Here is a 17076-nt window from a genome sequence, read left to right as displayed (position 1 = left end):
TTTCCTCTATACCTATAATTGAAAGTCAGAATCTCAGAATGCCAGCTGGACGCCCAAGACCATATCCTCTTCCATGGGAGGAGGTAGGTGCCTGATAGTAAACAGCTCTGTATAAGTATAATTCAGGCTGCACATGACTCTATATTGACAGGACATCCTGGCCAAGAGCAAACATATTTACTGGTTAGCTGTGAATACTTCTGGCCTAACATGTCCCGGGATATCAGAAGATTCGTCCGGAACTGTGATATATGTAGGAGGACCAAGTCTTGGAGAGACCAGAGAAGGGGGCTATTAAAGCCCCTCCCTGTGCCTAATCATCCCTGGCAGGAGGTTTTAATAGATTTCATTACAGACCTACCAGAGAGCAAAGGTTGTACAAACATCATGGTTATCACAGACCAATTAACCAAAGGTGTGATACTAGAAGGAATGTCAGAAACTGACTCTGAGAGTATGGCCTGGGCACTCATACAAGTACTTATAAGCAAACACGGGATCCTGAAGGCTATTACCTCAGACAGGGGAAGCCAGTTTACAAGTAATACATGGGCCCGCATATGTACCCTGACAGGGATCAACCACCGGCTATCTACAGCCTATTATCCTCAGACTAATAGATCAACAGAGAGAATAAACAGTACAGTAGAAACCTACCTCTGCATGTATACCTGCTATGACCAGAAGGACTAGAACAGGCTACTTCTACTTGCAGAGCTAGCAATTAATAGCCGTACATCAACAGCAACAGGGGTCAGCCCCTTCTATCTAAGCCATAGGTACAACCTCAGCCCATTTACCCCTACCAAGGAGGTAGAGCATCTAGCTGAAGAACCAACCAAGAGTCCTATCCAGAAAGGGGAAGCCATCGTACAGAAAGTTAAGGAAGCCCTAGACTGGGCTCAAGCCTCCATGGCCTATTCCCAACAGAATACAGAGAATCAGGCTAATAAACACAGGAGCCCGGCCACAAACTACCAAGTAGGAGATAAGGTCTGGCTAAGTCTGAAGAACATCCGTACGGACCGACCCAGTAAGAAACTTGACTGGAAGAACGCCAAGTATAAGGTTATAGGCCTGGTGGGCAGTCATGCTGTACCGCTGAATACGCCCCCAGGGATCCATCCAGTCTTCCATGTGGACCTGCTTCGGCTGGCTTCATCAGATCCACTTCCTTCCCAGAAGAATGATGATAGCCAGCCCCCTAGCATCATGGTGAACGGTGAGGAAGAATACATGGTAGAGAAAATCCTGGACGAACATCGCAGGAGATACGGGAGAGGTCACCGGCTGGAATACCTAGTGAAATAGTCAGGCTATGCTCAGCCAACCTGGGAAGCTGCCACAGCTTTGGAGGAAGTACAAGCTCTGGATGAGTGGCTGGATCATACAAAACAATATAGACTTCAGGACGGCTCACTAAACAGAGATGCATATATAAAGGCTAAAGCAACATGACCTACCCTGTGACCTGTACTTCCTACATAGAGGGAGGGGGGGGTACTGTTATGGGTCCTTTGCCTATACAAGGACCTTAGACCTTAGTGACTCGGCCAAGGCCTGCGCTGTCCTGAAGGCGGTGAGCCACCTACAAGACTTCCTTGCAACAACAATCCTTCTTTCTCATTTCTTCTTTAGCGATTCCTTCTTGTACGTACGGCACGTCTAGATAGGAAGATCCATCTAAATACGTCCCTTAACAGATATCTTCTTATTATAAAGGCAAGGCAGGTTCTAATAGGTGCCTGCTTACTGCAAGACCTTTGGCCCTGGATTATTGCTTTAGTTGCAAATATTGTCAACAGAACACCTATAAGAGCTATAGGATAGAAAATGCTATAGGAGATGCTTACAGGAAAAAAGCCAAATCTAGCTAATTTCTACCTGATTGGTTGCATATCTTATACACATCAGTAGTAAGAAAAAGGTGTAAAAATAGCTCTAAGAGCTTACCAAGATGTTCTAGTAGGCTATATAGCCTCTAATATATGGTTTATATGGAACCTAAAGAAGCAGCGAGTTGAGACAGCAAGAGATATCAAGTTTGATAAAACAAGGCTATACAATCCATCAGATCCTTTTATAGAGGATGAGTTAAGTGTTAGCTTACCTATACTACCAGTGGAGATATAGATATTACCTGGCAGGGCTAATAGGGAAGTAATTAATATAGATATTAAGCTCTCCCTGAATATATAATACCTAGTACAATACAAGCAGAATCTCCCAATAAGCAGAGCATTAGAAATAATGAAAAATTGACTGAGATAGGAGAAGCTGGTGTTGAGGAACCACAAAAGGAAGATACAGAGAAATATAGGTATTCTGCCAGAAAAACTATACTGTCTTTGCCTCTGCTATTACCTACACCTGATAGAACACTGAACTTAGGCAATTCTGGCTTGAATTAGATGCCAGGAGCCTTTATAGAAGCAGAAGAATAGTCAGAATCTGCAGAATAAGAAAGAGAGGACTTACTAAGCTGATTATCTCCTTAAATTGCTCTAAGAAGATTAGAATCAGGCAAGCAGAGAGACTGCAAATCTCCCTAATACCTTAGAGGGTATAGATAATCTTGATTTACAAGCCTTATCAAGATCAGGGGGTAGGAGATTAGGAAGACAGTATCTGGACAGGCTTGATATAGCAAATATAATAGAAGGAAGATGGTAGACTTGTCCTTGAAAAGATTAAGCAGATTACCAGGCCTATACAGCCATCAAAACACTATTTATCAAAGAGCTAGAAAGGGTCAAATATATATTTACTATAGCACTAAATACTGCAGAAGAGAGCAAGAAATAATAGCATCGCAGCAAGCTTCCTAAACTACTGAAGAACTAGTTTGATTTACTATAGTATCTGCTGAAGAATAAATTTATAGCAGCAGCGCGCCTAGAAATTAGAGGATTAGAGATAAAAGAAGTATTTATACCTGTTAAACAAGAGGAGGCAGCAGGGAAGCAGATCCTGCTACTCAAATAGGTATTTATATACAAGTTTAATAAGGATAGTTACTTTACAAAGGCAAAGGCATGTATCTGCATAAGGGGAGATCTTGAAAAGGATTATATTGCTAATAACTATGCTATAACTGCTTTAGCAAGAGTATTTAGAGTAGTCATGGCTTTAATAGCAGCCTTTGACCTGGATATAGACCAGAAAGATGCTATTAATATATACCTCAATTCCTTGCTTGATATGCCTATCTATATATAAATACCAGATGGCTTTAAAGTACCTGGAAAGATATAGAAGGTTAGAAAAGTACTATATAGGCTCAGGAAGTCTGGATAGCTTTAGCAGCACGACCTGAAAATAATACTTATAAAGTTTGGACTTTTACCAGTTCTGGAAGAAGAATGCCTCTTTTTAAATAAGTATATGATTGTTCTGGTATATATTGATAATATTATTATTATCAACCTAACAATACCAGCAGCCAGAGAGGCAGCTAAGTGCTTCAAAGATGAACTGGCAAAGCAATACAAGCTTCAGTATATAGGAAAAGTAGGATGGTTCTTAGGGGTAAGAGTGCTCAGAGATAGGCCCAACAAGAAGCTCTGGCTCTGCCAGGACTTCTATATTAAGTATCTTGCAGCATATTTTCACCTAAACAGCCTTATAAAATGGCCAGAAACACTATTGGCAAGCTTATATAACCTCTCTCTAAACAAACACCAAGCAACAGAAGCTCAGATCAAAGAATATTAAACAAAAATTGGCTCTATATAGTACCCTGCAGTTCTAATATAAGCAGATATTATATATACTGTTAGCTGATTATCTGAAGCCTTAACAAATCTTTTACTAGACTATATTCAGGCTGCAAACAGGGTTATTATATACCTATATACAACATATTTTCTGGCAATTAAATACTCAGGCAATAATACTGGCAAGGAAGTTGTCATGTTAGCCTCTGATATAGTATTTGCTGACTGACCTGACCAGCAAAGCTCTGCAGGATACCTTTGTAAGCTATATAATAGCCTGATTAAATAGAAATCTAGAAAACAACACACAGTTACAACTTCAACAACTAAAGCTGAATATCTAGCTTTATCTAATGCAGCAAAGGCAATACACTGGTAGAAAAGGGTATTCAGAACCATGGGTTTTGATCTGCAACATCAGATAGCAGTATACTGTAACAACCAACAGACCATTAACTTGCTTACCTCCAAAAATATCAAGCAACAATCTAAGCTCTGTTATGTCAATATATATAGATCCTGGCTTTGTCAAGAGGTTCAGGAAGGCCAACTCCATATTAAATAGATACCTACCAACCAGATGATTGCAGATGGCCTTACTAAGAGCCTTATAATCCAAAAACACCAAGAATTTGTTAGGATGCTCAACCTAGTAGACGTGAAAGACCTCATCCAATCCCAAGAAGGAAACTGAAGGACTCTTGATACACTGAGGGGGTATGTCAACTGGAGGAGGTTCCTCCTTACTAATCAATATTCAGCACCTTGTTTGTTTGCCTGTCTGTTTAATGCTTTACACTGTTTATATGGCAGGGATATCTGTTTAACACCTTATACTGTTTATATGGCAAGGATATCTCCTGCATAAGCAAGAACCTTTTTTTTTTGAAGCCTTGGAAAAGGTATAAATTGCCTATACAGATCGTAGTTAGGAGATCAAGACCTTCAATGAAATCGTTCACTACGGATATTGATTATATAACCACCCCAAACATCCACAGTATCAAATATTGTTATGAATGCTCAAAGGGAAAAGGGTAGAAGGAAGCTGCATCAACTACACGAACGTAGCCTACTAAGGATAGGATGCCATATGACGATTGATTCTCTATCTTGATGACGATAGTTGTCACTTCTTCAATGTACAACTCCTCGAGGGATCAGGCCAGGGGCCAGAGATCATGCCATACAGATCACGTGGCACGTGACACGAGGCTCAACATGATATATTCGTATCAATAACCATAATAATTAATGATTAATGACTCTCTCAGGTTGCCTCATTGACTCGTCCATGCAGGGGATATCGGGCGTAAGGTCGTGTGTAGTTGTTCCTGGTGCTGTTGGCGGATGAAGATCAATAATAATCTTATTGGCATCAAAGCTGCGCTAACCTTTCTTCAGGCCAATCGCAATATAGACAAGTTTTTTGCCTGCAATAAAGCCTCAAGTTTGGGTCTGCTACTGCATCCTATTCTTCTCGATGTAGAGTAGATTCCCACGGGCAGGATAAGGCATAGGTGAATCAAAAGATTGGCAAACGTTTTGATCGAATTAGATAGTCGGAACTTTTGCATAGTTATATGGCCGTAACTGTCGTAGCATATGGCCGGTGCCGAAGCAAGAGCAAGAACAGTTTTGAGGGCGAGGCACTCAGGCCAGCGGCATGCGGGCGAGTTCGTTTTGGGCCCAGAGGACGAAGTGCTCTCAGACCTGATGTGACGTCGCTCTTCAGCCTCTAGACATTGCAAGACCTTGGCGTTAATGGGGTCGAGCATGCGCTTCCAGTTAGAATTGTACTCGTCGTCTACGTGCATCGGTACAGGGCAAATCCCCAACGGGACCCGCCTTTCTTTAGTTGTGCTGGCCCATATTCATCTTCAGAGAGGGTATCGTCGATGTTCGTGAGAGGGCACCGCCTGTGTGGATTTGGGGGTTCAGTGTAGGTGGATAGTGCTGCCTGTAACTTGACCATGTGTTGGCGAGGCTCGCCGCACCGCAGCGCAGGAGAAAAGGGACCCTTTAGGATGGTTACCGTTGCGCAGAACCTCGATGGCTGCGGAAAGAAGAGGTTCGAGTCGAAGTCGTGTGTTATGGACTCGGCGTGGGTTAAGCAATCTTCCACTAGTAGGTCTTCCACTAGTAGGGGCGTCGGGAAAATATACCGCTAAGCCAAGGCGTCATGACTACCAGATTAGTCTTAGACAGTCATATTTCTAAGTTGACAGGGGGTTCTGTTGGCTGTCGAGGCGGTTATTAGCGTCGACTTTGGTCATGTGGTTGATATCTGTAACGAATGAGTGTATTGAAGGTCTTGATCTCCTACCTACGATCTGTATAGGCAATTTATAGTTTTCAAAGGCTTCAAAAGTAGGTTCTTGATAACAGTAGATAGGTCAGTTTACATAGCAGATATGGTCTATTATAACTAACGTATCCTGTATCCTGTGAGCGAGTAGGCCAAACAACGAGCAGGTCACCTCTATATTTCATAGACTTGTTAAACGCGGCCCACGAAACACGCCCCAACCCGCCCTGAAACCCAAGAACTCGGTTGGTTGGACCTCTAAATAATCCATTGGGTCCTGGATATTATGGACCGACCCAGAGACCGGCGGCGCAGCCCGCTGGGTTGCCGAGAGGTGTAGTTTGGTAAGCTGATCTTTTCTTACTTAACTTTGATATATTATCTAGGCTCTTTTCTGTCTATTCTATAGTTCCGTGGTTTATTAGAATAAGTACCCTAATTTGAATATTTTATCAGTGGTAATGTTCAGGAAAAGAGTAATACCAAAAGTTGGTAAAGAGCTTACAACAGCTAATAGGTATACTTGCAAAATGCACCGCGAATCAGATTAGGCATTCTATGAGACGATTTATACGAGTAACTTTGACACTTTGCAGAACAGGGTTATGATCGTTTATTTCTCCTTCTGTGCTTGGAAGGTTGAAGCGTACCTTAGTATATACCATCAACACCTAGGTAATTTCACCCACCTGGATGCCATATTCCACCCCAACCGCCATCAGAATGGCGCTGCTCTACGGAGACAGGATCAGGTAATCACCAAGGACACTGAATAATCCATTCTAACCAATAAGACGGATTCGGCTGGCCTCGGCTGCCCATCTGCATGCACAAGAAATTGGCCGCAAGGCTGAGACCAGGTCCGAAGAAGAGGGGTAGAGGACGAGGGGTTGAGGCTCCCACCGCTGAGAAGACCCGGCGCCTATGCCTAAATTCCTAGGCGTCAAAGTCTACGTTCTGCTGCGGCGAGTAGATGGCGACTCTACAGGATTCCCCAATCATAGCAGAGCTCTCCTCGCAATGCTGGAGCAGGTTCTCATGCACCCGGAGCAAGTTCACTCTCTCGGGGGCGCCTCTCCCAGAAGGCTTCGAGGCTCATGACTTCCTCGATCTGTTCGCACGATTTCGCATGTGGGCGGCCAATTTGGGCGCACTGCAGCGAGAGAAGTCGTCTCTGGACCACCGCCTGCGGAACAGCGAGCTGCGTATGGAGGTTTTGAGGCTTCTCACCGAGCTTCTCGCCGCGTTGACGGACCGTGAGTCTCTTGCATCCAGCGAGGTGCGCCTTCGAGACCACAGAACTGACTTTCTGGAATTTATAGTGTACCCGCTCGTCGCCGGAGAAAAAGTGCAAGAAACATGGTACTACGAAGACGACGATAATCCTGGGGAAGACTTCGAAAGCGACAGCTCGGGATCTGAACCCGAGTCCGCATCACAGAGCAGAACACGAAAGAGCGAACAGCCTCGCATCCTAGTAACAGAGTCTGCCCAGCTTGTTCTGATTATCCAAGACACCGTCGCGAGTCTCCTGAAGCTATCTATCGTGATCCACCGATCCACGCGGCGGGCCAAATTCGCACGATCCTCAAAGGAAAAACAGTACGATACGAGTTTCGACATTGCACATGTGGAAGCCGTGTTCCCGTACGCAGCCCAGAACAGACCCCTGATTGAGCGGCTGGGCAGAGCGAACGCCCAGAGGCGACAGTGGCTTGCGTATCGAAAGCGACATCATCAGCGCCTTGCCACTGCTGCTGCTGCCGAGCCCGGCGGCGGGATATTGAGGGATCAACACGAACTAGCACAGACCGAGGTTGATTCTAGCGTGCCTGGCTTCTCTATCCCTATCTCCTCTCACCGTCCCACACCATCTGCACCAGGGGACTGGGAAGAGACCGAGGCAACGACTTTCTACCAGGAATCGCATGCCACCCGTGGTGAAGATCGTGGCCGAGATGAGGGATCCGAAACATCCTATTCAGCGTCATCCTCGTCGGAACTAGACAACGAGCACATGTTGCTGCCCCGGCCACCAGCGGGTTCAGCGGACGGCAATCCCTTCGAGTGCCCGTTCTGTTTCACAATCATCACTATCGAGAGTCTCAGGTCATGGGTGTAAGTCAGGAGCAAAGACCCTAATCAATCCGATGTCACTATGGACTAAAACGGAACTGATATCACAAGGAAACACGTCCATTCGGACCTCGCATCGTACGTATGCACATTCCCTAACTGCCCCGAGCCGCTGTTCGAGTCTCGGCACCAGTGGTTCAACCACGAGATGGAAGTCCACCGACGGCAATGGCTCTGCCCCCTATGCGACGATACTTCCCTGCCGACGTTGCGGGATTTTGAAGGGCACGCCAACGAATTCCATAGCAGCTGTGTCGGAAAAGAGGCACTGGTGGCGCTCGCAAACCAGCCACTGCAGCGGATCTCGGCCGCTGCATGTCCCCTGTGCAACTACCAGACAAAGTTGAACGTCAAACTACGAGCCCAGAGGGAAGTCCTCCTCCAGCCGAACAAGTTGAGAAACCATATCGCGCGACACATGGAGCACCTCGCGCTGTTTGCTTTACCTAAGGACTATCCTCGGCTATACGATGAGCCTCGGATCGAAGAAGACGACGACGAGGTCGAGCCCCCCGATGCAGGTGGCATAGAAGGCAAGGGCGACGAAAAGGCTCAAAAACTGTTAGAAGCGGCGACGATCGACTCGATGGGGAAGGCCCTCGCGGCGCTTTCGCTGGAAGAGGAGGCCTCACCACCCCACATCCTGGACTCTGCGCCGGCTCTAGCACTGGGCTGGCAACCTCCGCACGACTTTACCCCAGCGGCGGCGGACTTTGACAGTGAAGATCCGGACCTTGTGCCCCGGCGTGAAGAGTCGATGTTCGGGGGAGACCTTTTTACGCCCGGCTGGGTACGTGGCTACGGGGGCGCGAAGGAGGGCTACTGCGGCCGTTGCGATGTCGGCCACTGGGTCAATATCCCGGACGGAACGTATGAGATCCATTTAACGTACATGCATGGGCTAGCGTCCAATGGCCTGCCATTGCCGCGGCCGTCGACGGTGCGGAAGGTGGTTGGCATGCCAGGCTCATGGGAGGCCTTCTGCGACTCGTGCCAGGCATGGAGGCTGTTACGCAAGTCGAGGCGGGGCTGGAACTGGTTTAGGCATTGCTTAACGGTACGTCTACCTATGCTAACCTATTTGCCCCGTGACCGAACCGAGTTTGAACTGGAAGCAAGAGAGGGGAATGAAGTACCGGGGGTTTTCGACGACTTATAACGCAATACAGGAACATGATACCACAGCCACAGGGCATACAATTCAACGCGCCGATACGCCATTTCAGAGGGCTCGAAGGGGTATACAGAAAGGCGACGCCAGCTACCTGCTGGAGACCCTTGAGCAGCATCCAACGATAGTCCGGCAAATTTCCGACGGCGCCAACAAGACGCTTCTCCACTACGCCGCAGAGTCCGGACATGTCGACGCCCTTAACATGCTGTTAACAGCCATCGACAGGTTGGCGTCCACACAGGAGGTCATTGATATCCGCTCTGCACTGGGCGCAACCGCGTTGATGCTGGCAGTCGGCCAGGGGAGCCAGGATATAGTGGAGATTCTCGTGGAGCGGAAAGCCAACGTCAATCTAGTTGACAATGACTACAGAACCGCTCTTGACATAGCCGCTCATGCCGGGTATGACGGCATTGCGCACTACCTCATCCAGCACGGAGCCGACATGCGCAAAGCGAGAGACTTCCAGGAGATATATTCCAAGTATCAGGAACGGCAGCAGGCCGCCGCGTCCAGGAAACAGGACCTTCCAGACGACCAGACGCAAAAGGAGACCGCAGGAGCACGATCCACTCCGTTTCCTTCCTCCGTGAAGAAATCCCAGCCCCCGAACACAGCCACCTGGAACCACCTAATGTCCGCAGTCTTCGCCAACGATCTCGCGGGCGTAAAGCAAACCCTCCACAACGGCACCGACATCGAAAGCCAAGCACACGACGGGCGCACTCCGCTCATGCTCGCCGCCTCGCGGTCAAACCAAGCCATCATAACCCATTTGCTCGAAATGGGCGCCAACATCGACGCCGTCGACAACAAAGGCTGGACCACGCTCATGCACGCCGTGACGGACAACAACCAGCCAATCGTGGATCTCCTGCTCTCGCGCGGGGCAGACGCCAACCATGTCTCGCCGGACCACTGGGCCGCCCTCGCTGAGGCGGCCCAGCACGGCCAGACGGAGATCATGGCGTCGCTTTTGCGCTGCGGCGCGGACCCGGAGTCGCGGTCATCCCATGATTGGACGCCGCTTATGCATTGCTGCTATAAGGGCGATGAGATGGGCGTGAGGCTCCTGCTGGGCTATGGCGCTGATGTCGTGGTTGGGTCGCAGCATGATGAGACGCCGCTGTTACTTGCGGCTGCGGCGGGGCATGTGGAGATTGTGCGGATTCTGCTGGTTGATGCGAGGGCGCCTGCGGAGGGGGAATGGGCGCGGAAGATTATAGAGCGTGAAGGGGAGGACCGAGACCTGCGGGATCCTGGTGCTGGTGCTGGTGCCGGTGCCGAGGTTGAGAGGGCGTATCCACTCGGGTGGACGCCGTTGATGGTGGCCTGTCAAGGCGGGCATGCTGAGGTTGTGAAACTGCTCGTTATGGCTGGGGCGAATTTGGAGCTGCGCAGTCCGATGGAGAAAACGGCACTGGAGATTGCTAGGGAGCATGGTTGGGTGGATATTGTTGGCATTCTAGAGGGACATGGTGGTGGTGCTGGTGTGGCTCGCGCTTAGTCTATCATATGAGGTAAGGCATGCCACTCGTAGTATTTTGCTATGATTACCCTATCTCTTAAACAAGACGTAGAACAAAGTTGACCGTCCATAGAAGTGTATGTGTTTTCACTGAGCCTCCTGTTGAAGAAGGCAGTCGTAAACCAGCTTCCCAATCGCCCAGATCTTCTCCTCTTCGTACTTTCTCGCGACAATCTGCACACCGACAGGGGCGCCATCGTAGATATCCGCATCATCTAGGTACCAGGTGTCAGCGGTGGCTTGCGAATCTCTCGCGCGATAGCGAACACTTACAAGCCTCCCAATTCTTCGCGTCAAGTTCATTCAACGGCGCATAGTCCGGGTCCGCTAGATCCTGGTTCTTGTCTGCTCTCGTGACGGGTATGACAACAGTGCTATAATCGAGCAAGTTAATGGCCTCGGTATACGCTACTCGAGGACCATATGGTTCGTCAATAATTGTACAGCACTCCAATTGCTCACGCGCGCATCCCGCTTGGGGGGTTCAAGGCAAGGAAGACGGGAGGAAGGGGACGTCTAGTGGGTAGTCTACCTGTATGATAAAATTTCCCTGGTATGACTGCTGCATGTGGTGCGACGGGCATGATCACGGCGTCAACTATCTGTCCTGCAACCGGCTAGTGAGAATCGTATCGGATATGTTGGTGGGTCTCCATCTACAGAAGTCTTTGGAAGGTCGGCATGGATAAAGGAGCATACCGTCTTCGGCATTGGCCGTCTCGTTCCAATAATCCGAATAAGCCGCTTCGTAATCCCGTCCCTCGATTGTGAGGGCCTGGTATTTGAGGAGAGACATTGGATCTCGAAGAGTGAATGAATCCCTGAGTTGGGGGATCAATGGCTCCCCGGATAGATCGAGCTGGCGGTTGATGTCGTGGCCGCCATCGGCTTTCAGAAAGGAGACCTTATGCTCGGGTTAGCTGTTTTTGTGCTTCAGGCTGTCCGGGACAGTGAATGGGAGATAAGAGCGCGGGCTCACATGGACTCTTTTGGCCGTTGCCTGGGAGGGGGGCGTCCAGTCTACGACCTGAGAAAGGACTTTGTCAGTAATCCGGAATATAGATGTAGACTGGCTCTCTTCGAGAACCCCCTGAGACGAGTTGAATGCGTACCCTGTGGCCCGCTTTTTTCACCGCGTCGACAGTCAAACGCAGGCCTCGTGCCACAGGCGGGTGAGGGGTCACGACTCCATCTGTCCAGAGAACCCCAAGTTTTAGAGGTTGCTTGTCTCCAGCAGAAGTGCATTGGCCTCCTTTGCCTGCTCGGGAGAGGGTCTCATCTGCTATGTTCTGGCGCCACGGGAGAGAGGCAACATTCGGGTCTCGGAGCCAGGGCTCAGTCGAGATGAGCGAGCTGAGGACTAGATGTATGGCTTCAATCGTGTTACCCAGTACCCCGACAGAAGACGCATAGGTCGTTTGCCCGGGAATCTAGTGGTTTGATCAATATGGCTCTTCTGCTTGCTTGCTCTCCTTTGACTAGGCAAGAGGTTAACTTACAACGTTGGCCACGTCCCGGTAGGAAAGGCGGTTGTGGGTTGGTTTGAGCGAGAATATCCCACAGAAACCGGCCGGAATGCGCACAGAACCACCTGTAGTTATTAGTTCTCTAACTCTCATGATAAGGTACTAGGCTGCTTGACAGTGAAAAGTTACCTATGTCTGTGCCTAGGCCGACAGAGCTACCGTGCAAGGCTGATAACGCCCCTTCGCCTGGACGCATGTAAGAATAGTGGGTGTCAGGGAAAATCATTCAAACTCACCTCCAGATGAGCCTCCACATGAGAGATTCTGGTTGATGGGGTTCAACGTGCGGCCGATTATGTTGTTCACAGTTTCGCCGAACTGCGAGAGAAGTTGGTTGGGTTCTCACGAGGCATCCATGACGTCTAGAGGAGAAATTGGCTCACCAGCAGAGTTTGAGGAAGGCTGGTCTGGCACGCATTCTTGTCAGTAGGCGCATTCGTTCAGGTTCAGGTTCATGTTGCTGCTGACCTTGCAATAGAGGACAGCACCAAGAGCGAGAAGTTCCGTCACAACCTGGCTGTTTACGTTGAAGACGAGGTTTGGGTCCGGGTTGCCCTCGTAGGTGTCAATCCAGCCAATATAGCCCATGCTTGTCGCATTGCCTTTTACGTGAAACTGATCTTTTAAGCTAATGGGTAATCCATGTAGGGGCCCCAGCACGCTCCCATGGCTCGTGAGATGATTGTCCAGCTCCTGCGCCCTCTCGAGTGCTTGGTCAAAGAAAACCTCGTGCAAGCAGTTGTTCTATCATCGTAAGCATGATGAGAAGACTGGCTCTGGGAGAAAAGCCCCTCGAGCTGGGCCGGGGTACAGAGAGAAATGCCCACAATCTGATGTGCAATTGCTGCTGTCTTGCAGAAAGCCCGAGTAACCTGGACCGCACTGAGTTTTCCCGCGCTCATTTTCTCAACTAGAGGCACACTGCCCTGTTCCACGATGGCGATGTCATCGGGGGAAAGATATTGGTTGATAAACGGCCCCGTAAGATTCCGCTCATTCGCAGCCTTGTCGAGATCCTCCTTGGGCAAAAGCCATTCTGCGGGAATCTTGGCGAGGGTGTCTGCTCGTTTGGCGCTGGCTTTAGCTTCCCACGAGGCGTTTCCAGAGGCCTGGCCTGAATATCCAAAGAGATATTTGAAATTCATAGGGGTAGTGCTCAATAGAAAATGTGATTCAAGGTGGGAAGCGGATGCTGTGTCTCAGAAAGATCGAGCATGGAAACATTTGATGGAACACGGAAAAGCAATCATTATTATTTGGGCTTACCCCTCCCTCAGAAACTGACCGTCTTCAAAGCACTTGACACGTGTAACCAGTGAGTTACACGGCTGAGATTGAGGGGTGCACATGGGGCTCAGAGAAGCTCGACACTAAACAGCCAGCCTTGTAGGATCAGACCATCACGCATCCAACCAACGAAGCTGAACGCTATCATCACGGGCTGGCGCTGGGAGGTGGTGTTCAGCGAAAGGCTCGGCGTCAGATTTGGCATCCCTTCTTGTCCTTGAGCCGCTCCACTATCCTCCCCTCTGTTTATGTCGTTGTTTTTCACCACGAAAGCGAAGTACTTTGTGTAGCGGGATGGTTACCGGCATCGAGGTTGCAGGACTGATCCTTGGGAGCTTCCCGCTGATCATATCCGGGTTGGAACATTATGGCGGCGCTTTCGAGTCCATGAAAGAATGGATTCGGTTCCGTGCCGAGTTCGCCGTGTTCATGAACGCCCTCTGCCGGCAGAAGATATTCTTCCGCCAGAATATCGAGGACCTACTGTCTTCCGTCGTCGACTCGGAGTACGATATGGCCTGCATGCTTGACGATCCAGACAACCCTGGCTGGAAGGACCCGGACCTGGAATGGAAGCTCAAAAAGCGGTTATCTGGCGCACACGAGTATGATTGTTGTATGGATATCATCTTGTCCATTCACACTGTGCTTGGGAAGTTAGAGAGCAAGTTGCATATTACAGGTGACCAGGTGCGTGATATCGAAGAAAAGAGTCAACCGTTAGGTAAAGAATCGTGGAACTAATAATAGCCAGAACCACCAACGGCTGCAAGTGGCAGGGGTAAGCTTCGTTCGATTAGAATTCGAATTTCGAAGGTTCACGTACACGTTGGGCAAGAAGCGTCGCCAGAAGCTGATGGGTGAGCTCGAAAAATCCAATGAAGACACGAAAAGGCTGCTCGGAAACAGTGACCGGTTGGAACCGATGAGAAAGAAACGAACGGCCAACCTACCCAGGGTCTTCCATCAATTTCGCCTACAAGCAGCAAGTCTTCATAAGGCAATAGCGAGGGCACTGCGGTGCACATGCCGTGCTCCCCACTCGGTTGAGCTACTTCTCTCCAGGGGCAGTGAGAATATCGAGTCTGGGCTCAGCAGTTCTATCCAGGGGGTAAAACTACACGTCTACTTCCCTTTGATTTCCGGACGCTGGGCTCACACGGCCAGTCATTCCAGTACTAGCAGCATGAGGTACGCCGCGGAAGTGGAAATGGCGTGTGCTCCTTCTTCCGAAAACCAGGCATGGGAGCCAGGCTTCGACGACACTTCAACGGCAGTCAGCGTCCGCTCGAAAAGCACCACAGATCCACAGCATGAGAAACGCGGGCGGAAGGTTTCGATTGTTAGCAGTCGAAAAGAAGCAGAGGCGTCTTCCAGCATTCCAAAAGACGCTGTTCGGATCCTTGACATCTGTGCTTCGCTCGGTTCTGTACAGGATACCCAACCGTACCTCGGGCTTCTACATGACGGTGAAGACAATTGCCATATTGTTCGTACTGTAGGCGTCTCAGATGGGATCCTGTCATCCTCGCGCATTCTCCAGCTGGTCCCCCTCACTACGCTACTAGACATGACCCCTCAACCAGAATCACATTCCATTGCCGCGGTCCATCAGATTATCTCCGCTCCGCCGTTGGCTATCATTCCTCGTCAAGAGAGGCTCTGCATTGCGCTTACTCTCGCTCGCGCTGTTCTACAGCTCCAGCCGGGTCCGTGGCTGAAACACACGTGGAGCAAGAACGACGTCTACCTATTTCAGACGAAACAGGGCACTATCGAAACTCAACACCCCGTGCTTATCAGCCATTTCGCCATCGAGCAGCCTGCAGGCCCGTCGGAGACGCTAACCAACACTCCAAAGGCCGTCACGGGGATTGCTTCATATCAAGAGTCCAGGACTTCGCTGCTTTCCCTCGGAATCATCATCATGGAGCTTTGGTTTGGGAAGGGCATCGAGACCCTGCCATTCCGCAACCAGTTCCTAGGTCCGGACGGCATGAATAATGAGTTTACGGATTTCAATACCGCGCAGAAATGGCAGGAGCAGACTCTCGAAGAGGGGGGCGTAGAGCTGCATAACATAACAAGGCGGTGCATATATTGCGCTTTCAATGCAGCGAGTCAGGACCTTAACAACGCAGAGTTTCGGCAAGCGGTGTACGACGATGTGGCACAAGGCTTGCAGAGAATTCTGGCAAGGTACGAGGAGGGATGATATCCTCTCATTTGACTCGGATTTGTATTCGTATGTCTTTGTCGTCAGCGCTGGATTTGTAGTTACGCTCCTTGACAATGACTTGAAGTCTCAGATTTCTTAGCCCAGGGAATAAAGCTAAAGCCGTTCCTTTCCTCCAAGAAAAAAAAAGCAGTCCTATCTGGAATAACTACTCTCACTCCATGAGAGTACCAGCATGCTATCTCGAGTCCCTTCAAAAGACCGAGTTGCGAGGCGTGGAGGACCTATTTAAGGTGTAAGTGCGCCATACATGATCGAGCTGCACATAAAGCTACGTCCTTGATCGCTGCTTAGGAGGGTGTTACATGTATCATGATGTTGGTTAACGAGATTATCGATGGCTTCCTCCCTACGGACATTCTTCGATTCTACAATGCTACTAGCAAATCACGGGAAGGATGAACAGTTTCCTAATCCTTACTTGTGACATATTCCGGGATTGGAAGCCCTAGATTGCTAATCCCATTGTCACACCATAACATGGCAATTGAAGTAGCTTCTTTGAACTGAGAAGGGAGCCGGAAATACCAGGAAACCCATAACCAAAATAATAAATCCCGGCAATATGCTGTGGGAATACCTTTCTTCAGAGCCTCAATACATGTTCCCGCCAGCATGTCTACAGTTTCCCCGCAGTCATAGTAGTCGGCTAGAACAGCAACTTCCGCAAGTAACTCAAGGTCGAGTTGCCGCGGTATATCGTGGGATTGGCAATAGATAATTTGAAGTAGGATCATGAACGCGTTGATATCCCAACTCTCCGAGTAATCAACTAAGTCCTTTAGCAGATATGTAATGCTCTCTACCCAACCACCAGTGAGCATTGCTTGAACACTGCTGAGGCTGGTATTAAATGCTTCGCGGAGACTTTGATGCGGAAGCAGTTTTTGTTCAGCGGTCTACAAATAAGTTCAGGATCGACTAGGTTCTTGGATGGTTGTTCTTTGGCTGCGGCAGGTTCTTCTTCGGCAGCCTACGGGGTTGGTTCCTCTGCAGTCTCTCGGACTGACTCATCGATGGCCTTTGGGACCGGTTCGTCGGCGGCCTCTGGGACTGGCTCATCGACGACCTCTGGGGCAGGTTCTTCGATTCTTATTGTTGGGTATTCAAAACTTTCGGCAGGACATTGGACATTATCCCATAATTTTTTGGAAGAGGATGTGAG

General features: G+C 49.2%; 4 protein-coding genes across 4 annotated transcripts, besides 1 other annotated feature; 3 read left to right on the top strand and 1 right to left on the bottom strand.

Moving 5' to 3' along the window:
• Positions 1–17076: part of a sequence feature (contig 1.149 1..38673(1)) that runs on past the window's edge.
• ANIA_08305 (uncharacterized protein) lies at positions 388–1311 on the top strand (the record flags this gene model as incomplete). The annotated part of the gene is made up of 2 exons (XM_676482.1): positions 388–415; positions 716–1311. 2 exons carry the CDS (start codon positions 388–390, stop codon positions 1309–1311), a joined length of 624 nt encoding a protein of 207 aa, XP_681574.1.
• On the top strand, positions 6998–10841 carry ANIA_08304 (uncharacterized protein; the record flags this gene model as incomplete). The annotated part of the gene is made up of 4 exons (XM_676481.1): positions 6998–7280; positions 7347–8142; positions 8212–9217; positions 9330–10841. 4 exons carry the CDS (start codon positions 6998–7000, stop codon positions 10839–10841), a joined length of 3597 nt encoding a protein of 1198 aa, XP_681573.1.
• On the bottom strand, positions 10950–13533 carry ANIA_08303 (uncharacterized protein; the record flags this gene model as incomplete). The annotated part of the gene is made up of 10 exons (XM_676480.1): positions 10950–11077; positions 11136–11236; positions 11325–11394; positions 11562–11766; positions 11975–12292; positions 12362–12453; positions 12518–12574; positions 12625–12706; positions 12857–13016; positions 13115–13533. 10 exons carry the CDS (start codon positions 13531–13533, stop codon positions 10950–10952), a joined length of 1632 nt encoding a protein of 543 aa, XP_681572.1.
• ANIA_08302 (uncharacterized protein) lies at positions 13970–15890 on the top strand (the record flags this gene model as incomplete). Its single annotated transcript, XM_676479.1, has 2 exons — positions 13970–14365; positions 14430–15890. 2 exons carry the CDS (start codon positions 13970–13972, stop codon positions 15888–15890), a joined length of 1857 nt encoding a protein of 618 aa, XP_681571.1.

The sequence above is a fragment of the Aspergillus nidulans genome, chromosome V, assembly GCF_000011425.1.
Source record: "Aspergillus nidulans FGSC A4 chromosome V".
Lineage (NCBI taxonomy): Eukaryota > Fungi > Ascomycota > Eurotiomycetes > Eurotiales > Aspergillaceae > Aspergillus > Aspergillus nidulans.
The sequence above is the reverse complement of the archived record's forward strand: the minus strand, read 5'-3'. Positions and strand labels throughout refer to the sequence as shown.